General features: G+C 31.9%; 2 protein-coding genes across 3 annotated transcripts in view; one reads left to right on the top strand and one right to left on the bottom strand.

The window, feature by feature from the left end:
• Positions 1–160: 160 nt before the first annotated feature.
• Positions 161–1,826, top strand: LOC108561190 (tubulin beta chain). Its single transcript, XM_017919025.1, has 2 exons — positions 161–295; positions 389–1,826. Exons 1-2 carry the CDS (start codon positions 239–241, stop codon positions 1,676–1,678), a joined length of 1,347 nt encoding a protein of 448 aa, XP_017774514.1. The 5' UTR covers positions 161–238; the 3' UTR covers positions 1,679–1,826.
• A 1,108-nt stretch (positions 1,827–2,934) lies between these two features.
• Positions 2,935–26,586, bottom strand: part of LOC108561189 — a 59,252-nt gene continuing 35,600 nt past the window's right edge. For both annotated transcript variants that reach the window (XM_017919023.1, XM_017919024.1), the window contains exons 20-30: positions 14,906–15,105; positions 13,086–13,180; positions 8,603–8,672; positions 7,583–7,639; positions 5,608–5,709; positions 5,301–5,372; positions 4,520–4,721; positions 4,219–4,340; positions 3,474–3,629; positions 3,274–3,411; positions 2,935–3,214 (exon numbers count right to left, since the gene is read on the bottom strand). In XM_017919023.1, the coding sequence (XP_017774512.1) occupies positions 3,041–3,214; positions 3,274–3,411; positions 3,474–3,629; positions 4,219–4,340; positions 4,520–4,721; positions 5,301–5,372; positions 5,608–5,709; positions 7,583–7,639; positions 8,603–8,672; positions 13,086–13,180; positions 14,906–15,105 (1,388 nt within the window). In that variant the 3' untranslated portion in view covers positions 2,935–3,040. The remainder of the gene's footprint in view (positions 3,215–3,273; positions 3,412–3,473; positions 3,630–4,218; positions 4,341–4,519; positions 4,722–5,300; positions 5,373–5,607; positions 5,710–7,582; positions 7,640–8,602; positions 8,673–13,085; positions 13,181–14,905; positions 15,106–26,586) is intronic.

Below are 26,586 nucleotides of genomic sequence, written 5' to 3'. Positions count from 1 at the left end.
TGTTTAATTTACTATTGGAGATTCATATAAGATAAAGATTTTATTTGGTGGTAACTTGAAGAGTGTTTTACTTTTGCGTTTTAATGAAAAACGTTTGTCATTTGAATAGATTTTAATAAAGAGTTGGCTGTTAAGAAAATGTGGTTTTGAAAAAACAAAAGTTGTTTAGTTCACCACATAACATTTACCACATTTTTTTGGTACTTGTTTATTAAAATTATAATATAAAGTATAAAAAATGAGAGAAATCGTACACATTCAAGCAGGACAATGTGGTAACCAAATTGGAGCCAAGGTGCGTACGAAATTCAGATGCGTATGCGTTCTCTAACGCGCGCAATATGTCACATTTTTTTAGATAATTTTAATTATGTGTTTGTAATTTTAGTTTTGGGAAGTAATATCAGATGAACATGGAATAGATCCAACCGGTACATACCACGGCGATTCCGATCTGCAATTGGAACGCATAAATGTTTACTATAATGAAGCGACAGGCGGAAAGTATGTTCCTCGAGCCGTGCTGGTGGACCTGGAGCCCGGCACAATGGACTCTGTACGCTCCGGTCCATTTGGCCAAATCTTCCGGCCGGACAATTTCGTGTTTGGACAGAGCGGAGCTGGTAACAACTGGGCGAAGGGTCACTACACGGAAGGTGCAGAACTGGTCGATTCCGTTTTGGACGTGGTGCGCAAGGAAGCCGAAGGATGCGACTGCATGCAAGGATTTCAATTGACCCACTCGCTGGGAGGTGGCACCGGGTCCGGTTTAGGTACGCTCTTGATCTCCAAGATCCGCGAAGAATATCCAGATAGGATTATGAATACGTTCTCTGTCGTTCCATCCCCGAAAGTCTCTGATACTGTCGTTGAGCCATACAATGCCACTTTGTCCGTCCATCAGCTGGTTGAAAACACTGATGAGACCTATTGCATTGATAACGAGGCTCTCTACGACATTTGCTTCAGAACTTTGAAGCTCACAACACCAACTTACGGCGATCTTAATCATTTAGTCTCGGCCACCATGTCCGGTGTCACTACTTGCTTAAGATTTCCCGGTCAGCTGAATTCTGACCTAAGAAAACTTGCTGTGAACATGGTGCCATTTCCGCGGCTGCATTTCTTTATGCCCGGATTTGCTCCCCTAACTTCCAGGGGAAGCCAACAATATAGGGCATTGACGGTGCCCGAGTTGGTTCTACAAATGTTCGATGCCAAGAATATGATGGCCGCATGCGATCCGAGGCACGGTCGATACCTCACAGTTGCAGCAATCTTCAGAGGGAGAATGTCTATGAAGGAAGTCGACGAGCAGATGCTTAACATCCAGAACAAGAACAGCAGTTACTTCGTTGAGTGGATTCCGAATAACGTGAAGACTGCGGTCTGCGATATTCCCCCTCGCGGTTTGAAAATGTCTTCGACATTTATTGGCAATTCGACGTGCATTCAGGAATTGTTCAAGCGCATTTCAGAACAGTTCACAGCCATGTTCAGACGCAAAGCGTTTCTTCATTGGTACACCGGTGAGGGCATGGACGAGATGGAATTCACTGAAGCCGAATCGAACATGAACGACTTGGTATCGGAGTACCAGCAATACCAAGATGCCACTGCAGAAGAAGAAGGTGAATTTGATGAAGAAGAGGAAGGCGATAACGAAGGAGATAATTGATTGTTATATGTATATCTATATATTTATTTCATTTTTTTATAACGACTTTGTCTGAAATTTTAATGTGCTCCCATCGCTTGTTCTTCAAAAGAAGCTAACCTGATTTGAAATTTGTCCTCTCTGTTTTTTATATTTTGGTGATTAATAAAGATTGGTTTATATTTTAATATTAATCATAGTTTATACTATAACACATTAATTTATTTGTTTATCAATTATAATTTGCCCTAATCTTGGCTAACGACTAGCGTAAAAAAAAAATGAAAAATTTCCGGTCCGCAGTAAGTTTTGGGTTGAAAAACACTGATTTAAACTGCTACAATATAATCTGAAATAAACAAAACGTAAGAGATAAAGTGAATTTTATTAAAAATTTGTGGCAAGCAATATAATAATAATAATAAAAATAACATTATTTACATGATAGTACTGTTTCTAAGATGTTTTAGTTAAAGAAAATGTTTTGCCAAAGACATATTTTTTTTTATTATTACGGCCCTCATCAAACGACGAGGAATTCCACAATACAATGCACGAATTTTTCATTTATTTGGTCTTAGTTTTGAACCTTCGTATAGAATTTTTGTGATACAGGCGACCGTACACAATAAATTATGTACAATGCATTCAAGACATTTTCTCACTAAATCACAACACTAAAAATCAAAACGAATTTGTATAATAAAATGAAATTAATTCTCAACAATTTATTGTTTTGGAAAATAATGAATTTGTAAATTGAATTATGTTATATATTTGTATCTTAACTATACATACAGTAAAATATAATTATACCATCAAATCCATTAAAAGTTAAATACATCTTATTTTAAGATCCTGCATAAAGGGACACATAAAGATTCTGAGATACTTTTTATTTGTTAAAATCATATTAGGTAAATCATAAACCATCCACTGTTACATGAGTAACAGTAAGAAAAGCTGTTGATTCTGGATGTAGCTATCACAATGTAGAAGCACATATTCTAAATCGTTACTAACTTTTCAAAATTCTGAAAATCAAAATTTTTTGTTAAATTTAGATTAGAAATTGTTATTTGATATTGTTAGGATATTGACTAGATTGAACGTAGAATGATATAGAACGTAAAGATTAAAAATGAATGAATTACATTATTTTAATATTAGCGAATTTGCTCTAATGTTTTATAAATTCTGGCAAGATAACCTCGTGCTCTTTTAATTAATTACTTCTTTGACGTGGGGTAGTTAGGTATATAGTTTAACTAGCTATATGAACGATGAATACATTCTTATATAATTATATAGGAGTCACTTCACTACACCAATTTTAAATCACCACATCTAAATAAATAAATAAATACGTTTTGTACAATTAAATTAGGTTTGCGCCGGTTTGTATCTATGCAATTTCAGTGTTACTTTGCCGGTGGCGGTTTTCAAGACGGCGCCGGCTTCATCTCCGGGGCACTCATCTATATTTTGTCCGTTCACTGAAACTAACAAATCACCTTTCATTATTTTACCATCAACGTCCGCACATCCACCGTTCAACTGAAACAAATACAAAAGATAATTTTCATCATTACGATAGGGTTACTGTCTTTGCTTACGATTTCTTTTACATAGACTCCTTTGCCGGTTTTCCTGACAGCGACGCTTAGACCGAGTCCCTTACCAGGCTTCTTCACTAATTCAGTATCTATCGTTTGAAATTCCAACTTTTCTGGTCTGTAAATCAGCAATTTCATCTGCAAAACAAAAACGCAGTATATATCAATCAAATTCTCGTGACATTATTGCATCGTAATACTTTTGGCAGTGTCTGTTTTAGTGATTGTGACGCAGAACTATGCGTAACATCCTTTAAGGGTGTAGAGTTTACGTCCATAATCTGATCTCCAGATTGAAGTCTACCATCTTTTTCGGCTGTACTTCCTTTATATATTTCCGATATGACTATACCATTCTAAAATACAAAACGAAAAATCAGTTAATAATAAATTATGCTGTTTTCATAAATAAGACTGCGATCCTTCAGATGTATACAGAAATACCTCGGTTTTGTTCAGTCCAAATTCACTAATCCGGTTTGAAAATGTTTAAATAAACTTAATTCTAATTAAGATTGGTTTCCCAGTCAAGTCTCTTTTTGTTCGCGATAATTCTTTTTTTTTGTATCCTCGATTTGTCCTGTTTCAAACAGTCCGGGATATTGTTTATAGACAAAACTGTGCACACTCAATTTCCTATTAATTAATTTCGAAAACAATAAACGGAAATTAATTTGAAATTGAAAAAATATTGAAATATAATTTGTTAAAAAACAAAAAATTAAAAGAGAATGCGCGATGTGCTGCGATCGTGTATTTTTGTGTAAAATATACCGGTTATGATAAAATAATTGCTACATAATCGATGCCACTTGAGTTGTTTTACTTTTATTCCATACCTTGTGCATGCAGTACTCAATAATTAAAATTAGTTTGAATGAAAAATTGGATGGAATTGAGAATGTAATATAATTTGAAAAATAGTTGGATTTTAGTAATTAGTACCTGTATGGAAGTATCTTTTCCACCGACGAAGCAAATGCCTAGTGTTTTATTATCGGTGTTGATTTCGATTGTGGTTTCCCGGCCCGGGGTTATGGGACAAGTAGCTGGGTCAGTCGGTGGCTCTGCGAACATAAAATCACCATTAAAACGAGCGCTGTTTCCCGAACGTATAGCCTTCCTTAATCCAATTATCGATTCGAAAAAATAGTTGAAATTAAGAAGTATAGTGCTTCTTCCTCTGTTTTCAATCGACTTTCTATTATATTTGAAACTTTGGGACTTTCCATCATCGATGTTTTACCTGGTATCGGCGTTGAAGGCCTGGGTGAGGCAGTTCCGGGCTTGAGGTTTTGTGAAGAAGCATTCTTTTCGAGCTCGGCCGAAGAAGGGCTTGTGGTTTGAGCCGTTGTCGCTCCAGAGGTCGTAGCGGGAGGCGGCTTCTTTCCCGGATTGGAGACCACAAGCGTTACTAAACCTTCCGTTCGTTTCAACAGATTGGCGGCCTGGAATTATCGTTAGGTTGTGAAAATATAATTCATTGTTATTTAACAGTGTCTCTCGTGAACAAACACCAAAAATATAAATATATACACCTCAATACAAATATTTATATATATATATGTACAGAGAGGAAGAGAATAATGCATCGAGAAAGTACCTGTATAATTAGAAAATGCTTTGATATACTCCAACGTGGGCCCATTATCGAAACCTTATACTTTTATCGCAGAACACCCGACGGACGATGATAAAATGTAAAACTCGTGGGAAACACAGTACACCTCCGTTTTCTATTCAATAGCGATGTAAACAAGTCAATGTATGAATTTTACTTCTCTGTTAGCGAACGTGTTAAGTGTTTGGTGTGTGTGTGAGTAATAACGAGTGAACAACAAACAGGCAGTCACAATCCACAGTGGTAGTATGTCCGTTCATTGGCGGTTTAAATGCAATTAGTCCAATAACGATAATCCAGTAAAACAATAATAATAATAACAATACAAATAAAACTTAATAATTGAAATAAAATTAAACAGAACAAAAAAAAAAAACGAAACAAACATCAAAACAGCGATACTTACAGTATCGTAGTTGGAGCCTAGGAGGGAATCTTTGTTAACTGCCAGTATCATTTCACCGATCTCTAGTCCAGCCTTGTAAATCAAAGAAAAGAACACACAGCTTAAAAAACAGTCATACGAAAGCTGGAAGCGTTTCAATTTAATTCTTTCTCTCTTGGATCGCCTGCCGAAGAGTATACAAAACGATAGACAGACAGAGAAGTGGAAGAAAATAGAACTTAAAAGAAACGAATAATTGTAGGAACTTAGTAGTGGTGGTGGTTGAGGAGAAGGTTTGAAAAGTGACTACTACATTTATAGGGATTACCTTTTCCGCAGAGCTGCCTTCCTGTATATCCGATATGAAAATTCCTTGACCAACTTCCGCATGCTTTCCCTCAATTATCATTATTCCTAAACTCTGGTTTCCCTGCAGATACACATAACACAGTCAACAAACATAGCACATTTAACAAGATAACTAATATAAAACATCGAGAGGACGGAAGGGGACGAAATTAAATGAAATAACAACAACAAGATACTAATTCTTAATAGAACATGTGAAAACAGGAAGTAATTCTATGTGTTAGAAACTTAAATTTTGTGTTTCACATGAATTCGGTTTGGATTAAACCGGCGATGCGTTAATTTCGTTCATATCTAAACTATTACCCACACATGATGATGCTGATGATCTTAGCTTCTAGCTAGAAACGTCGGTGGTATTGAATTGAATTCGCTGTTTGCGGTGCGTTTAATTGAGCAACCTGCTTACAGCGTTAGACATTCTATATTAATATACTCTCCAAGTAACGGCAACCATGCGCTAGTAGTTTCAATATTAAACGCAGAGCAAATATTGCTCTTAAATCCGTAGATTAGATAATGCGGATAAATTCCGGCCAGTTAAATATCGGCCGTCCAATATTGAAATAAAGCTGCAGCTTAATCTGCACAAGCTTTTCATGTCGCTCGGATTACGAGGAAACAGCACATTGTCAAGTAAAAAATCAATGTGAACGTATTATGATTTTGTAACAGCAATAACAAAAACGATAATATAATTATTATGAAGTATGTAATCAAAAAAATTATTACTTTCAGAAATACTGTTTGTGCCAAGTAATAAATTCCAACACAATTGTTTGCAACAATTGTTTACATTTAATACTCTTATATATTTATAAAAAATATTTTCGAAGCAACAAAACATATATTTTAATTAATTATTATACATACAAAAAAAAAACAATTAAAAATCAGATAAAATAGAATAAATGTAATATGCTCGGTTCATACAGAAACGTAATTCATATATGATTGCTGTTTTAAAATTGACGTTATAGTCTATTAATTTGATGCACGTGAATATATCTTACTGTGAATTGTAATATTTACATTTGCTTTTAGTTAGATCCCACTAATTTGCTTTTAATATTTACATTTTCTTGAAATGTTTGAGACATATTTGGTTTCGCAAATAAAGCACGATCTTTTTAGATTGCATTTAATTCTGCTCTTTGTAGGAGAAAAAATAGAAATTAGTATAATTAATTCGCTATTGCAGCAAAATATTGTATTTTATTAATGTAATCAAATTATTTTCAGTATCTAAAAACTTAATAACTTCTATTTAAAGGCATTATTTTCACAGATTTTTTTAATATCAAAATTTTATGGACTAATTCGTACATAAATAGATTTTATAATCGTTTTTGTATTATTTAATTGTTAAATTTATGGTTGTTCTTGTTACATTAAAAATGATATTTGCGTTTGGAGATACAAGTATTAATAGAAAACTAGTAATCATTCGAGTGGAGTGTTCTGAAATTGCGATTCTTAATAAATTTAAGTATGACCGCGTGGAGCAAATATTTAAGATTCTTTCGCCGAGTATATTTATTGTAAGCAGATCTAACTTTAGAACTATTACTAAATCGTTTACGTTGCGTACGTATTTAAAAACGATTTTAGTGGGCACTAAAAAATAATGAGCACCATCACGTTTCATAGGAAGGGTATAACATTTTAAAATAGGAACATATGTCGAAGATATGGAACGAAATTAACTCACGGTTCGAGGGCTAACAGAAAAAAAACATTTACACAATTGGATACTTGCAAAAAGGAAACAAGGAAGCAACAAAAACCAATGTGTATTTCTATGTGTGTCTGTAGTGTATAAAATAACAGCCGGTGGTGGTCAAAAGTGGCTGTAAGATTCAAGAAATTGCAACCACTTTCGACACGTGTATAATACAAATAGAAATTTCGTTGTCGTGAATGTAAAAGCATACCTTCTTAATAGATATCGTTCTGACATTTGGATAGTTACTAAACGATTCCTCGGAAGCCTGCAGAAAGAACAAAAATTGTGGACTCAAACAACACATACCATCCGCATGCTTTCCGCATTTCTCTCCCAAAAGTATCTCGATTAATTCGGTTTAAGAGAAGATTTCATCAATCTGTTTTTGATGACGCACTTAGTACCGGTTTCTAGTTTTTTTTTATTCTCTCTCTTTTCTATCTGGGTTTCGTAGTTGCCTGCGATTAACGTTAAGATTCCAAGACATTGAACGCCCCCCAACAAAAAAAAAACAGCCACTCCAAAAGAATGTATTGCTTAGGTAATGTAGCAGAAAGCGGATTAAAAGAGAAGCGTTATGCACGGAGATCCCGTTTTGCCCTTTTTTCCAGTTCCCTCGGTGCAGGCAACAAAGAAAACTCGAAAATAGAAATACCACTTCTGTAATGAAGAAGAAGAAGAAGCGTCCCGAGGATGGAAAAAAGCGCTTAACGTAATAATACGACGTTTGGTGGGAGCGCTCATGTTTCGTTTTGCATCGGCTTCCCAAAACTCATCTTCGAAAAACGAAGCAGAGAACGGAACATTGCCTTGCAAATACATCGTTTCTTCTTGTATCTATCGCTTGATGATGGTGGAATGAGCTATCAGTTCAGACTTAAGTATGGTTCCTTTCGATGCTCTTAAAATTATTGATGCGTCGTACCATATTTTAGTTGGTTAAGATGAATGCTGAATTATTGAACTAAAGTCTGAACAACGATCTGGATGCCTTCGTTACTGCGATGATTTATGAGATCCAGAAGGAACTGAAATGCTGTACCCTGCATACCAATAAAAAGCCGATTCGAAACGATGCGGAACGCGTTGATTACGTATATATGAAAAGTAAAAAAAAAATGTACGTCAAAGCGTGCTGATGCGTGTGATGCAAACAAGATAAATTCGGCACAAAATCCAGAGATAGTTAGAGCGTTGAAGAGATGCGTCTCAGGCTTTGACTACTTACCTCTTCGGCGAGCGAAACGGGAAATTGCGTTATGGGTCGTACGGCGATGTCATCAATGGCTGCCTTTCGTCTAAAAATAAAGCACATTTTCATGTAATTATTTACACAATTATATATACACACACACTCACATACATTCACATGCGTTCAAATATATGTACATATATATATGTATGTATAGATATACCTTCGGCTTAGCGAAAAGTAATCACAAATTACAATTGATCTAAGAAAAGACATGCTGCATACATTAACCACTTTTGCATTGAGCATGCTTGGTAAATAAGTAAGTGGCTCGTAAGTACGTAGCATGTGATAAGGAAATGATTAAGAAAGACGAAAAGAAAACGTTCGCACTGGACAAACAGGCAAGCATTTTGAAATACGGCAACGTTTAGCTACGAATAGTGAGTAAAATGAGTCCTCAACTGCTTCAAAACAATTAGCAAATGCTGGAAAATATAGACTTCAAGCGTGGATTTGCATAACGAAAGTCTCTATGGACATTTTCATCGCGTTTCCACCATCGTTCAAATATGTATTTTCAAGCAGGCTTGCAGAAGTGATATACAGTCTACTTGGTTGCATAACTCGTTAATCGTGCGCTCGACATCATTTTCTAGAATTACATAATATGAATTTATTATTTCATTTTGATACTTTACAAGTTATTTTAATGATATAAAATAGTCGCATTTATATTTTATAATCTACTAGAACATATTATACGTATTAATTTGAAAATTCCAAACAACAAACTAAAACTAGTTTAAAACCGTGAGTTGTTGTTTTAGAACATAATTGGTTATATACATTATATAGATTCTATATCAATTATAATTACATAATTTTATATAATCAATGAAAAATCGAGACATGTATTGGATTCTTCGTTTCAATAGATTTTCTTCTTTACTCAATGTAATAATACATTTGAGGGACATCTAACAAAAACTATTGACACTTTCCGAAAAATTGGTGCGTCTGGTCTATAATTCTCAATCAAATGGATAAAATGTGACAAATCAGACTTTTTTAATATCAGTATTTTGTAGGTCTTCAAATTTCATTTTGTTAAACTTTATACAGGTTACTTAGGGTTTGAAGCTTTTCAAAGAAATTGAGTCATAAAAAAAGTATGTTACAAATTGTATGAAAGAATTATCTTTTACATGTCAGCTTTTACTTGAAAGTATTCGCATCATAACTAAATACATTGAAAATACTTTTTCTTCCAATAAAATTAATATTGATTGAAGATTTGTTACATTATTTTTTTGCGGTTAACGTATTGATTATAAGTGTTTTAACTAATATTTAAACACTATAAACAAAACTTATATGGACTTTGGATTGCATAAACGTCGCTGATGACGATATGCAAACAGAGAAGTGATTCGGTTTGGCAGAATAATCAATTTTGATTTATTATAAAATTACGGGATTGTGCGCGGAACTGCCTCTTATCAATCAGAGAGAGAAAGACCGCATGTTTGACTTTCAGAAATAAAGTCATTAATCATAATTTCTCAAATCATTAATTGCGATTTACTTGTTTAATTAGATCTGATTTGATTTAATTCGTTTTAAATTGCCTTCAATTAGAAACGCAGTCGCTTGTTAAACGTGTGTTGCTGCACAGCTGGTCAATCGCTTCAATATATCAGCATCATAAATATTAAATGATAAATTATAATGCTTTAAAATAAAATTTGCTATCCTCGTACTAATTCAAATGGTTATAATCAACGTTCCAATTATATAAAACCATTTTTTTCATTTAACTTTTATTACTTTCTATAGGGAAACAAAAACATTTTCAAGTTTCAACATTATAAAGTGTAATAGAAGCAAATGCAAATGAAAAAAAAATAATTGCAAACATTTTGCATCTGCTTTTTTATACTATATGCCCCCATTTAATTGAGTTTCAAACTAAACTAAACTTTAAACTCGACCACAAACAAACGAATGTAAAATAAATTTTCTTTGTTTCACCATTCCTAGCGCTGAATGGAATTTGCTTTAGTTGTTTGCCAAGCATAAATTTAACTCAAAATTTTAATTAAAAACTTCGTAAATGTTAAATTGAATAGCTGTTATGATGTACATTTAAAAAATATAAGTAAACACGTAATATTTTCAATTTTTTATCACATTGAATCCTGAATTCGGATCAATTCATAAACATCAAACATATTATTCAGTGGTAAGATTAAACAAAAAATAATCAGGCTTGATTTTATTACGTTCGGACGCTGCATTAATTCCGCTGAATCTGAAATTTACGAAAGTTTTTATGTACCTAGTGAAAAAAAAAAGAAAGAAACAGCATAAGTCCACGAGTTGTTGGGGGAATAAAGTTTCAAGTCCTCCCATCTGAAGGTATTAAAGAGTTTTAGTATCTTCTTATTGCAAACTCATATATATCCTGCTTATAAAGTAACGAAACTAATTTGAATTATAAATTATTTCATCGAAAAATAAAAATTCATTATTTCCTGTTTTTAATTTTTGTCGACAAAAATATAGAAAATAAAATCCATTTGAAATATTTAAGTTATTGTAAGAAATAAGTAATTCCCACGTCATTATAATCACTTCCGATATATTATTTATTTAATTGGGTCATCTAAAGAAGTGTTTTATCATCTTTTTTCTTCTTAGTTCAAGAGTCTTGCGTTTCACATTTTCTTAGATTACTCAATTACTTATTGATTAAAAGTAATAAAAACCCGCACTATACCTCTAAAACCATCAGATTTATAATAATTTGATTATAAACTTAAATGTAACATGAAAAGTGGTAAAAAAGTTTCCACCATTATTCAAATATGTATTTTCAAGCAGGCTTAGAGAACTGATATACACTTCCGATATATTATTTATCTAATTGTGTCATCTAAAGAAGTGTTTTATCATCTTTTTTCTTCTTAGTTCAAGAGTCTTTCGTTTCACATTTTCTTAGATTACTCAATTACTTATTGATTAAAAGTAATAAAAAACCGCACTATACCTCTAAAAACCATCAGATTTATAATAATTTGATTATAAACATAAATGTAACATGAAAAGTGGTAAAAAAGTTTCCACCATTGTTCAAATATGTATTTTCAAGCAGGCTTGGAGAAGTGATATACACTTCAGATATATTATTTATCTAATTGTGTCATCTAAAGAAGAGTTTTATCATCTTTTTTCTTCTTAGTTCAAGAGTCTTGCGTTTCACATTTTCTTAGATTACTCAATTACTTATTGATTAAAAGTAATAAAAACCGCACTATACCTCTAAAAACCATCAGATTTATAATAATTTGATTATAAACTTAAATGGAACATGAAAAGTGGTAAAATAGTTTCCACCATTGTTCAAATATGTATTTTCAAGCAGGCTTGGAGAAGTGATATACACTTCAGATATATTATTTATCTAATTGTGTCATCTAAAGAAGTGTTTTATCATCTTTTTTCTTCTTAGTTCAAGAGTCTTGCGTTTCACATTTTCTTAGATTACTCAATTACTTATTGATTAAAAGTAATAAAAAAAATTGCACTATACCTCTAAAACCATCAGATTAACTTAACTTAAATGTAATATGAAAAGTGGTAAAAAAGTTTACTTACAAAAAAAAACTATTCATAATATTTTATTAAGGAACGTATCATGTTGGATGAATTGATTTTTCTAGCTAAAGAAGTCTGGATGTATAGTGTCATAACAAACAAATAATGGTACTGTTTTTATAAATATAAATAAATCACATTATATAATCCGCTGATCGTTTTATCTTCAATATATTAATATAGTCAAAACAGCTTGCTCGCAATGATTATGCGAAGGCTATAGCTATAATTCATGCATATTATCATATGCTTCACTGAATATATGTACATTATTTGACGGTCTGTGCATTTTCATTAAAGTTGGTAACAACCGAAAGGCTAATTAGTTTTAATAAGTTGAAACAAACATGAAACGCATTTACATTGATATCATTAATACATATTTGAATTGATCCCCTAATATATTTTAATAAAGAAGAATTTGTATGTTCTGAAAATAGTTTCCTAATTATATATAATTAAAATGATAATTGCGGCAAGAAAGACGTATTTATTTTTTTATAGACTGCAGAAAACAATGGTAAGTTGTCATGGCCGGTAAGAAAAATGCTGTTGATGTAAGGATTACATTTCCAGTTTGTAATTATTTTCCTTATAGGGAATCATTGAAGAATTCAAGAATTTCAAATAGCCTTGTAAAACGTGATTTGTTGTTGTTTACAGATTGATCATTTCTATGCGATTTTTGTTTGTGTCTATACATTTCTTAGGTACGATTATAATGTTACAAAAAATAAACATACTAGTATAATCTTGAAGTTATTTATTGAGTCTGTTGACGTATTATATATTAGAAATTGGATTACTTATTAGGATGATGGATATGAGATAGAGATCTTAATGATGTAGAATAGATTACCTTAGTATAATAACTTTAAATATTGGTCCAGATAATCCTTTGATGATGGCCGACGCATTAAGATGACACCTCCCGTGAAGCACAACGCCGTTCACCTGCAAACACGTAAACAGGAAAAAAAGGGATCTGATTAAACGGGTCTCGCTGTGAAGGATACTGTGCAAATGAGAATTACCATAACAAACGCAGCCAACAAAGAGGCAACCCAACCGGCGACCGGAAGAGGCAGTTTTATATAACTTAAATATAAGTAAGTCAAGAAGCAGCGAGCGGTTCGTGCCTTCTGCTTCGCAAAAATTATATTGTCGTCGTGCAATCAACTCATTTGTCTCAATTGTACATTATTTAAACTTCCATCGCGGATGGAACTTGTCTTTACGCAATTAGTGACTCAAAAAAAAAGTGTCGATTTCGATTAGAACAACTATCGCCAATTTGGAGGTCACCGAAGTTTTTGAAAACGTAATTTATTTGCTTTGATCTTTGATCCATGATTAACTAAAAGACGCGTTTAAATTCCATTCAATTACGTTTTATTATTGACTTATAAGCAACTTTTTAATAGAAAAATAAGTGTTATTACAGGTGATTTTCAATTCCTTGTATAAGATAAGATTAAATTAAAAAAAAAAACATTGGTTTTGTGTAAAATCACTATCAGTCTCTTTATTAAGAAAATATGATCGAATTGCTTTGCTCGTCGTATTTTGATTTGTTTCGCGTGTTTCTTGGAATATTTTATATTACTTTGCAGGAAAAACAAATATTTTGAAGGATATTTCGCTAAGAAGCAGAAATAATATAGAGTGCGCGTCGGAAATGACAAATTAAATTGACGTTTTTGCTCATGTTTTGTACACTCGTTTTATGCAATATTCTCTATGTGTTCAAGCATCTGAACAGGATTTCTATTCACGTATATTGAAAACATTTTCTGGAAGTGCGGAGATGAGAATTACTCGTCGGGATTATTTTGTGATTTTGCCGCGGGTCACATTATAGGATTAAATTTCCCTCCGGAAATCTCTTTAGATAGGCGCACGAAGGGCTAAAACGTCATATCAATATCCATCACGGGCTTATTTCATCCCTGTTATTCCGAAATGGTTTAGTAATTTAATATTGAATTAGACAGGCCAGAAATGTTCACTGAACATTAAACATTTTGAAAACGTTTTTAATAAGAAGACAAATAAGTTAAATTTGTAACAATGCGAGTTGAATTTTATTGAATATAAAAATATTTTCGAAATAATAAACATTTTTATAATAATTTCAGACAAATAGGGTAAAAAACAGAGAAATAATATTATTATCGTGGTTTACTGTTCTCTCGTTCTTTGTTAATGTACGTAATGCGCAAAAGAAGATGAAAATAATGTCGTATCTAGTATATTTGTATCGTTGCAGTTTTTGCTTGAATTGTGATATTGAATATTGTGAAAGTAATGTTAACATTGCAATTTGAAATAATTTGCGGAGGTAATACGCAATTTGTATAAAAGGGAACAGTTTGTGTCCTGAATAGAAGATAATTGATTAGATAATTTAGGTTGCGTGATACGTTCCCGAAAGCCATAAACCTCCACGCCAAACTACAAACATAAAATAGAGGTAAATGCACTCTCTCTCTTCTCTCCGACCGAAGTAATTCTAAACAGATTAAACGATGTGTCGTTAAACAAACACTGTACGTGCGAGTTGGGTCCTTTGTCTGCCCATCATCAATCGATAAACACGCCTAAAATTGCTCGATCTACATTACCCAAGGCATCCCGTGATCATCCTCATCCTACTCTTAAGATATTTAGCTAAATTACCTCTAGTATCTCATCACCGACTTGTATGCCTCCGGTGCGATACGCCGCTCCCATCGGATTAATTCCGCAAACGAAGACGGCCATGCAGTTGCGGTCCTTGTGGCCGGCCAAACTTAGGCCCAGGCCCTGACCGACGCTCCTCTCCAACTGAACCATTAGGATCGAATGTCCCAAATTCGAATACTTTTTCTTCACTTTATCTGTAAAAGAAAATAAAAAAAAAAACATATTAATTACAATGTATATATTACAGTTAAAATAACTGATCAGTTAAATAAGAAGGAAACGAGTGGTAAAATAACGGATTTTTAATCAAGATGCAATTCAAATGGCTGTAAAAAAATAATTTTAAATTCCATAATAGTTCTTGCTGTAAAAATAAATAAATAACTTGATAAATGGACAATTTTTATTATGCAATTTCGACAGAACACTTTACATTTGATTATTTGGCAGCTGTTCAAGTTATTGAAGTGCTTCTAGAGAACGAAATACGTAAAATAGATCATGAATTAGGAAATAGTAGTGTACACAGATTCACGGGCTTCGTTTATTTGCCAAATCACATTTCAAGCGTTCACAGTTTAACGCATCAGAATAAAGATCTTCATCACTATTGTAAATATACAGATGTAAATTGGCATATTTTTTGTGTAAGTTTTTTTTTATAATAAAATCATATGCTATAATTGCTCTCAATTTATAATATATTAAATAATTGGTCATATAAATCAATTAAAATAATAACTTCAAGTCAATATCATTGACCTTTTTGGGTTTCATATGTAATTTACAACAGTTTATGTTTTGTTGTCTTTTTTGGCCAATAAATTATTATTATAACTTTTACACTTTGGACAGTGTTCAATGATTTTTAATAGTTAAATCCTCCATACATGCAGATTTTGCATTTTATGTATTAGTAAAAAAAAATATTAATATTTTTCAGTAATTTATTCTATTTACTTCAAAGTTGGCAAACGCCAGCCAGCAATGGGTTAATAAACTTATACTATCCAGAAATATAGATATATATTCTCTTCTATTCTCGATCTCAAAACACGTTTTCCTTTTCATCGCCTGTGAATTATCATGAAAGTTCTTTCGTGCATTAATTTTCATTCTTAACTAACTTTTAGAAGCCATCCAAGCAAAAATCGTACCATTCACGACTCGCACATAAAACACAATTCAATCCGACGCATTCTTCATAAAATTTCATCTACGCGACTATTTTGCCTTACATTTTCTTTTTTCTTATCATAAAATGGGAACTTATTCACACGTGCAGCAATCTTTCATCCCGATTTTTATATAGAACGTAACACATGTCGCATAAAATATATCATATATCATGGGTAAAACATTTATTTTGACAGATTATTAAGTAAAATGAGTAGAACAGATAACGTAAAACTATTAGTGTAATTTATAATATGTAAGTTCAGTTTCAATCGATAAAAAGTTTTAACCTGTAGGTGGTAACCTGATATTTGTTTTCATTCACATTATTTTGTAATTTAATTGTACGAGTTGACTTTCTAGTTAATCTAATACTTTTTAGTGCACTTTTAAGTAGGAGAAAAACAGTCGCGGTGAGAGGTGCTTATTTTAATATATAGTGTATTTCGGGTCAAAGTGACCCCATAACTTTAGTTTCCCATGCACCAAAACGAGGAAAGTCAGTAATGAATCTGTTGTGTCCAACCATGTTATTATTAATATAGTGTAGTAACGAACTAGAGACATCAACGGCATCTGTTAGACGCATTATTATATAAACATTGTAACGTGTTATCGTGTTACAACATATACATCAGCTTAAAGGAATATCTATCGTGATCCCTGTTCGATACACTTAATATGAACATAGGTAAACATTCCCATTGATACTCCTATACCTTTACTCCGAATTCAAGTCCTTATTATAAGCACATAATAATCATTACACGTACAATCATCTTTTTCATATAATCAAATTTTGTCCCGGTATTATAATAAACCGCCAAGGCTGAATCCCGTGGAAACGTTTTATCATCAATTTATACAAACCCTACTCCCGATCACAACTCCCACCCCGTATTTATAAGTATTAACTTTGTACGTAGAATAAGTATTTAGAATTAGTCTTAGTAAAAGCTTCAAAGACTGATATAGTCTCAGTAAAACGTAAATATAACGAGGATAGTCTCATAAAAACCTAAGACGAGCATAGTCTTAGTCAACCTATCGAAGTAACTACATTGTCTTGGAAAGAACCCCAAACGAACTACTTAATTCCTACAACTGAGACTCCACAACGACAACACCAGACAATAATCCATTGTGTCCAGAATTTCATCCTTGGGACACAAAAAATCTGTGCTTGTTGTAAAAATTAATAATTTTTTCTATTTTTTTTAGTATTTATTATGCGGGTCATTTTGACCCATAGGTAGTACTTGTGTTTCATATATATGTATCGGTAGTAGTTACAGGTTAATTATTGAACAATTAAATTCGGAGAGATGTCGGGCAATTGGAAATGTGCATTCGATTAGGAGTCCGTTTTACATTTAAGTGAAATTTCACTGCATACATCCATCAATTGTTCGTCGAAAATTGAATTCCGCTGAAGCTCTTTTGTTCATTCGTACTTGAAATGCGATAGTTTCATTCGTCGCATGATGAGAATCCGGCCGCTTGTTGTCATTGTGCGATGTATAAATACGTCCCGTTGTGTTTTCTCGGCAAAAGCAATTTTGCTCACTGAATATAATGCAGATTGTAATTAATTTAAATAAAGGAGGCACCTGTTTAACAACACAACTTGTATATATATATATACAACATTATAATGTGAACACGTTTCACAGGCTGAACTAGCAACAACACCATCAAGGGATTATCCTAAATGCCTTCCCAAACAATAAATTAATTTCTTCGTTGCCCTGCCATTCTGCTTTACAAATCTATCTTAACTTATTCGAACCAATTAACGCCGATCAAAGTTAGACGAAGGCAATTTGCAATGAAATTATGCAGCGTTTCGTAAATTAAAATCATCAATATACATATTACATCCCTTGATAGAGTTTAAACAAAACATTAATCAACATCAATCACAAACTTTGGCATATTATTAAATGATTCATCAATCATAATGATGGAATGCAATCATAATACAGTATGGAATGCAACAGCAAAGCATCCAATACATCCGTTCTGGTAATATGGACGTCAAAGATGAGACCATTGTCCAGAAACTGAAGATTAGCCAGAAAATAGTTTGGACCCATTTGCATAAGGCTGGTCCTAAAAAAAGGTCGATGTATGATGGGTGTCACACAAATTGACGAAAAAAAACTTTTTGGAGAGAATTGATGCTTGCGATTCTTTGCTGGAATGTAACGAAATCGACCCATTTTTGAAGCGGATGGTGACTGGCGATGAAAAATGGGTCACATACGAAAACAACAGGCGAAAAAGATAATGGTCCAATTGCGGTGAGCCGGCCAAGCTCGGATTAACGACCAAGAAGGTTTTGCTGTGTGTTTGGTAGGATTGGAAGGGCTGCTCCCTTCTGGCCAATCACTCAATTCAAACCTATACTGTCAACAACTGACCAGACTGTATCAGGCGCTTGACGAGAAGCGTCCAGAATTGGCCAATAGGAAGGGTGTTCCATCAAGACATCGCCAGGCCGTGCAGGTCTTTAAAGACGTGCCAAAAGCTCCGAGAGCTTGAAATATTTGCAAACTTTTCTTGATGGTAAGAAATTGGCCTCAAGAGAGGCTTGTGAAAATGAGCTGGTCAAGTTTTTTTTTCCAATGGAGACGAGGATTTCTTCAATCGCAAAATTATGAAATTGCCTTCAAAATGGACAAAAGTTATCGAACAAAACGGCACATATTTGATCTAAATCCGAAAATTCTAACTTGGTTAATTCCATCGTCGAAATAAACAGAAAAAAGGCTCAGAACTTTTTACTTCACCCAATATGTTTTTTTTAGAATACATTTTTCTGTAATCAACAACTTTCAAAAATGGAATTTGTATAAATAATTGGAAAACGTCTAATAGTTAGAATTCATATTCTGATTTTTTTTTTTTTTTTGAAACATTTTGATTAAACTTATTCAAAATAAATCAATCAAGTTTATATAATATTCAACAAATATTATGACAGTTTTTAGGTATATTTTATTAGGTTCGTCATATAGAAGTTAAATTACAATGAATTTAATTCAGTTAACTGTTAAAATAATTGTAATAATGACAGAGAAACAATAGAATTTTGTATCGTGCAAACATTCATTTGATAAATGCAGACCATTTTTTTTTAAATTCCGCATATTTCCAGTTTCAATTCACAGATGCTGCACCCATTGTTCCATCAAAAATCAACATTTATTGTGCAATATTGCGTGAATATTTCACACAGAAATTATATTCCTGGCGATTGTAAAGTAATCCATCTAGAAATGAGCCGGGAGGATAAATCAATGTCTGCACAGTCTGAATGTGAGCAGAGTCGTACGTGAGCTGAAAATGTCGCATACATTTTCTTGGGATAAAAGAGATTTGCTACTGTTTTCAAGCTAAATATTTTCATTTCCATTTTTATATCCTCCCCCAAATGGAATAAAGATTGAGCCGAGGCGAAGAATCAATTAAATGTTCAAATATTTTCTCCATTACGTTAAGTAATAACAAATAAGATACATTCACGAAATTATCTTCAAATTTAATAATAACAACTTATAAACATTTAACGATTATTGCATTAAGTTTACTGACTTTATGCTGACTTTTCTTCTTTTAGTCAATAAAATAATTGAAAATTTTTAAGATATTTACTGTTATTTTTGAAATGAAATGGAAATTTTATTATTGAGAAAAACTATAATTACAACATTTTATTACTAATGATCTTACATAAAACTTTATAGACTTTGAATGATTTCACAAATACTCCCAAAATTGTTCTATTTGCCAGAGGAAGATGACAATAAGCGAACTGAGATTGTTCTCGAGATACTCGTCGAGATTATATAGATTTAACAAATCCTTTGTAAACACGTCGGAGACATGGAGATTTCACTTAAATAGGAACATGTAAATCCTTCTGCAAGACTGAAAGTTTTAATATTAAAAATAAAGGTAATAAGGATTATATCGAAAATGTGTACACGTATATTTATATCTCTGACCTATCGATGCTTTAATAATATTAAACGTAACTTCAATAATCAAATCGATGGAATATTTATTTTATATAATTTCAGTTTTCAGGATGTAATTATTTATAGATGTGTTTCAATAGACAGCAGTAGGTCAATTACATCACTTTTGGAGCTGGTCCAATACGACTGTTGAATGTTTTCATTTTCAATAAAATATTTCATACTTTTTAAGTATTACAATGTATTACATGTACATTATATCAGAAAACTTCAATTCATTACGTAACCGAGAAACGACAACAACTCCTTAAGATAATTACATCGTCTTACACTCAAATTAAAGCTGAAAGTCTCACCTCTCCAGCGAGCCAACTAACAGCTTTTTGCTGTCATCCGTTCGTCTGCTACGATCTATCAAATGTGACGTTGCTGAAAATGCAACCTCTTCACGTATCATCAAAATTCAGGAAAACCACGCAGGATAATTATGTAATTCAACAGGAATCGTACTATTTACCTTTTGATTTTAATAATGCTTGAAAATGCAGTTTGATAGAAAAAAAAACGATTTACCTTAATAACTCGAAAAATAATGATTTTTTTGCATAATCAGTTGTGGAAAAGCGTTGCACAACTCGTTACGTAAGCTAACGTTGTGATCCGTTAATTTCTCTCAAATAATTTCTCGAAAGTTACGTAATTCAATTATGTGATTGATAATGTCAAAAGTGAGCCGCAAACTTCAATTATTGCGACATCTGATTGATCTATAAAGATTTCTTTCGATTTATTTCTTAATGGTACTTTTTCTTGAAATTCTATATAATTAATTTTAATATAAGGTAAAGTGAAAAGAAATGTATTTTTTGTTGTTGTTGAAATCAAAATGTCCCCGGTTGCATTTAAGTTAACATGTCGTGTTTGGTATCGTTTTGAGGCTTTGTTAGTATTTTTTCTGTTTTGACATTTTTTTGACCCATAGTAAAAAAAAAGGCCAGAGATTGAAAAGACACATTTTCGATATTTTATGCTGTTTGTAAAGGATTGAAATCAAATAAAGCATCTGCGATATTTATGGAGACATCTTGTATCCTCGGAAGTGCTTCAAGGACAAAACAAATTTTGTTTTGACATCTTAAGATCGATAATTACACTTAATTTTAATGTTATTATTTATAATTTCTGAAGTGAATTGTAGATTATTGAGAAAAAGTAATAGATATTACTAATTATCAAATTTATAATGAAACATGTTATTTAATAAATATAAGAATCTCATTTTTTTTTAATGTAAGTGTTAAAGATTTAAGTTTTGCAAATTAAATTATTACAATTGCTTTTGTAGATATGAATTGTATAATGTTAGAAAGAGACGTTGTTTAATTGAAATATAATCTGTTAAAATGATGTATTGTTATGGTCGTGTAACTCACCAAGTTCATATTCTGTTTCCTGATCCTCGGCTATGGTTTCCATAGTTCCATGTTTGTGGTGCGGCAAAAGCCACTACCGTTTCCGGATGAGCAGGGCGGTAGCAAAAGCCGCAGCATATCCTGTACTCATTGTCGAAATCCAAATGCAATTCATCTTATGCATACGTGCGAAAAATTCCTGCTGATCAAGATTTTCCATTCTTCTATTTCACGCATCACGCATCACATCACGCACATAACTTACATCTAAAAACGATTAGCACTGAATCAGCAAAAATTCTTGTTTCAATTAATTTATTGATTTTGTATACAATTTTGCTAATTCATGTGAGCCAAAGCCCACATCTCATCATTAAATTATTGATTTTGTATAGGATTTTGCTAATTCACAATAAATTTTATTGAATAAATAAATGATTATCAAATGTCATTGCAAGATATGTTCAATAAATTCGGAATAATATTCGCATCTCTTGAATATACTTGTCTTTATATTAATTAGGTCACTGTACTCATAGAAATACTAAATAGATTATAAAATATTTCAATATTAAATATATTTTTCGTCAATCATCACAAAGTAATTAAAATTGTACAATAATAGAAGAAAAAAATGAAATTCTACAGATGTGTTTTTAATTAGATACGTTAATTTGCACTGTATATTTGCACGTATTTATAATTATGAAATATAATTGGCGTTAACAGCTTGCGCCATGAAAAGGAAACTCAACTGTTAATTAGTTTGTAGGTGAAAATCTAAACAAAAATTGAACATTTCCTTTGATTATGTATAATTGCAATTTCACAACACTCGTGTTAGCAAACTCTTCTCGTTTTTAATATAAAACGTTAAGACGAAATTTTCTAGAAAATCATGATTTTTTTTTTAGTTATGATAAAGTGATTGGGTCAATGAATAATTATCATGTATTTCACCTGTTGCTTGTGCAAGTAATTTAAAAAGTTAATTTTAATTAGCCGTTTTATTAATAAACTTTGTTAATTATACAACACGAATATTAATAATAAAAAGAAGTGAGAAAAGTTTGTTATTATTTATAATGTTTGCTTCTGATTTTATAATTTTGCAGATTCTCTTAAAATAAATAATTTACATTAAATTGGGACAATATCTTTTTTCTTGTTTCAATGATATATTAAAAATATTGTGGTTTACTAAAGAGTAAACCGGTTTAACAGACCAATAAGATTTTTTAAATTACCGGTAAATTTTGACAACAAATACTGGTAATTTTTAATTTGAATCATCGGGGGCGAAATTGAAGAAATTGTATACTATTAACTTGGGTATCGAAATCCCGACTTTTGATATCTTTGTGGAATTTTTATTATCATTATTTCAGAAATATTTTTTTGTAAATCTTTAGAAACCTATTACATAAGTTTTAATGTAAGCACAGAATTATTGTAATGTAGTAGGTTCAACAATACATTTTCAGTGTCGGGATTTTGATCAGAATCGTATTTTATAATTTATATTTGAATATTGTGAGCAACAGATGGAAAAATGATGTCATGAGATTTTGCGATATTAAACGCTCGATAGATTGCGCATTATATAAGTTTGTATTGTTGTCAGTAACATTCGGAATGGGTTGAAGAGTCGGCAGTTATGAAAGCGGGTCGTGGAAATGTTGGGTCGTCGACGATGGAACCAGCTGAAAAAGACGCGACCTCGTAACCCGTAACATTTGAGAAATGGGTCACAGCTTTCCAGAACATACACACACGAACACACAACCTAAGGGCCCGGCTCGTAACATTCGAAGAAGGAAGATGCTGTGCACCAATTTACACTATTGCGCACGCCACTCTTACAGCCCGAAATCGTCGCATCATTCAACTTAATTTTCGACAAACAACAAAAATAAAAACAGGAACAGAAATAATCCGCGAATACGACATTAAAAATAAACGAACGAATAGAGTTAATTGGACAAGGCTTATTTGCATAAAAGTAATCTAAATAACGTTGGCCTTTGCAATTCATCATTTTAATATTCATGCTTGAAGCTGGGAGAGCAACGCAACGAGAAGAAGACACTGCTGAAAAGCAGAAACAGGTTTGTTGAGTGATTCCCCAAAAAAAAAAGCGCTGATCGTTGCGGGAACGAAATGAATTTCTCCTTGACGGTTTATTTTTGAACATCTCCGTGTATATATTGAAAATTATTTAAACGATATTCGATAATTTTAGATGTATCGGTAAGGAAAAAAGTTGAAAAACAAATAGATTTGAGATGTGTTTACGCCGTGCCGGTTTATAAATAAAGATCTGGGAATATCTTCAGTACTTGTCTATTTGCAAATTCCTATCACTTCCTTTTAAAAATCTTGTAAACAAGAAAAGCTCGAATATCTGTGATCTTCCATAATTTAACTGCGAGATTCATAGATTGATTGCATATGAAAGTTGCGTCCAAAGTTGAAAAAATGAAAGAAATGACGTTCAAAAAGATTTTCTTAAAGGTTATAAAAAGATTGAATTGATCCAAAAGATGCATATGAAAGTTGGATAGTTGGAAAATGGAACGAGTATTCATATAAAACTACTGTGATTTCATCCATTTTACTGTAATTCGCTTGAAAAATTGACGCAGTTTTTTCACATTTTAGTCATTATACTTAACTGTGGTTTCATCCATTTAGCTCTAATTTTCGTTCAAAGTTGAAAAAAAAAAATGAAAAATTGACACTCAAAGAGCAGTGTTTTCACATTTTAGTAAAACTATAGTAGATTGAATTGATCCAAAAGCTGTATAATGCTGTATTATAAACATATACAAAAATTGAATATAATTTATAAAATATATTTTATACAATCTTTCAGATTCATGAATATAGTTGATAATTCTATCTATCATATAATTATCCCTTGAACAAATATATTTTACGTCGTTTCCTTAAAAGTTCTTATGTTGTGCAATTAATGAAGTAGAACGTAGTTCTCTCATCTACAGTAAACTAATAGGTAATGTGACCTTCTTGTGCAAAAATATTCCAAACGACGATATATATATATCATCTTAACGCTTGCAAGAGGTTTGTACAACAAAAAAAAAACAAACATAACTGGCATTACTAGTTATCACACAGCGGTAATTTGTAACTCGGTATCAGTTGCAGTAGATTTACGGTAATAGAATCTGCGGTGACGGTTTCTGCTATATCGAGCGAAATAAGAACTGTTACGAGCATCGTTGGAATTGAATTAACCCGATACGAATGTACTTTATGAGTGAATGCATTCATCATAATTTATAACAAATTATTTCTAGATATTTGCAAATATGTGTTTTCTGTTAATTTTGTTCGCAATTGATATTTAATTACATGGGATTTTCCATTGGATACTTGAAATATATAAATAATGAAAATGTTGATTAATTATAAATAATTTCATAGAATCTGATTAATTTATTTGAGAAATGCTTTGATTTATAATATTAATAATCATTTATAATTGTTGCAATAAATATTGTTTTATAAAATATTATTTTTTTAAAGCAAAATATTGCTATGTTATAAAAAAAATTAATTATACGTTTATTATTATGGCAATTTAATTAGTTGCAAAACTGTAATTACTGATACATACAGAGTACAGAGAATTGTTTATACAAATTAAGCTCGATAATTAAAGGGAAATTTTAGAGAGTATTAATTAGGTTAATGTTTATTCAATTAAATTTGATTTGATACGTACGTATATGAAAGGACAGACATACTGGTTTATTAAATTGCCGAATGCGTCGAAATGCGGATAATCGATATTTCCTCGGCGCTTTTAATTATCTTTATTGGAGATTCGGTAACACATCACAATACAGCACAGCCGATTACAATTGTCAAAGGGTGATTTTTTAATTGATGATGCGTTCGGTGTCGCTGTAGCAAAACTCTAATTTTTATGCAGTCATTGAAACCAATGGTAATGTTTTGCTTTTTATTTCGTTGCAATAATAATAAGATAATTATTACTTTTCTTAGAAGTTTGCTTCTGTGGTTTTTTAGTGAACAATAAGTGATGTTACGTAACATTGAAACCTTTACTAACCGAAGTTTAACAGTTTAAAACTTCATGAGAAACTTCGACGAAAATAATAACAATCTCCATTAAACATTCGTAATTGCATTATGTTAGTTCATTTGATTACAGAAAATTGACCGTAATATCGGGTCGTGCTCGGTTTATTGCCACCATGGATGGAAACTATTAATATAAAACTGCTATTACTGTATTAATATAAGTGTGATAACGATTTTCAGACGAGCGGCGGATATATCCGCCATATCTTTTAAACATAATTATTACCATACCATAACATAAAAATACACAGCATACGTTTATGAACAATTCAATGTCGATATATCAATAAGAATATGGAAATGTATTTCTGTAGCAATAAAAAATTGTGTTTTCTTTTTTAAATTTTAATACTATTTTGCTAATTGCATTATGTTAGTTCATTTGATTACAAAAAATTGACCGTAATATCGGGTCGTGCACGGTTTATTGCCACCTTGGATGGAAACTGTTAATAAAAAAAATGCTATTACTGTAATAATACTGTAATATATCTTTTAAACATAATTATTACCATACCATAACATAAAAATACACAGAAAACGTTCGTGAACAATTCAATGTCGATATATCAATAAGAATATGGAAATTGATTTTTGTAGCAATAAAAAATTGTGTTTTCTTTTTTAAATTTTAATACTATTTTGCTAATTGCATTATGTTAGTTCATTTGATTACAAAAAATTGACCGTAATATCGGGTCGTGCTCGGTTTATTGCCACCTTGGATGGAAACTGTTAATATAAAACTGCTATTACTGTATTAATACAAGTGTGATAACGATTTTCAGACGAGCGGCGGATATATCCGCCATGTCTTTTAAACATAATTATTACCATACCATAACATAAAAATACACAGCAAACGTACGTGAACAAGTCAATGTCGATATATCAATAAGAATATGGAAATTGATATCTGTAGCAATAAAAGTTTGTGTTTTTTTTTTAATTTTAATACTATTTTGCTATA

Source organism: Nicrophorus vespilloides, unplaced genomic scaffold (assembly GCF_001412225.1).
Source record: "Nicrophorus vespilloides isolate i.1.1-1 unplaced genomic scaffold, Nicve_v1.0, whole genome shotgun sequence".
NCBI classification, from domain to species: Eukaryota; Metazoa; Arthropoda; class Insecta; order Coleoptera; family Silphidae; genus Nicrophorus; species Nicrophorus vespilloides.
Note: the sequence above shows the minus strand (reverse complement) of the source record. Positions and strands in the feature narration are given on the sequence as shown.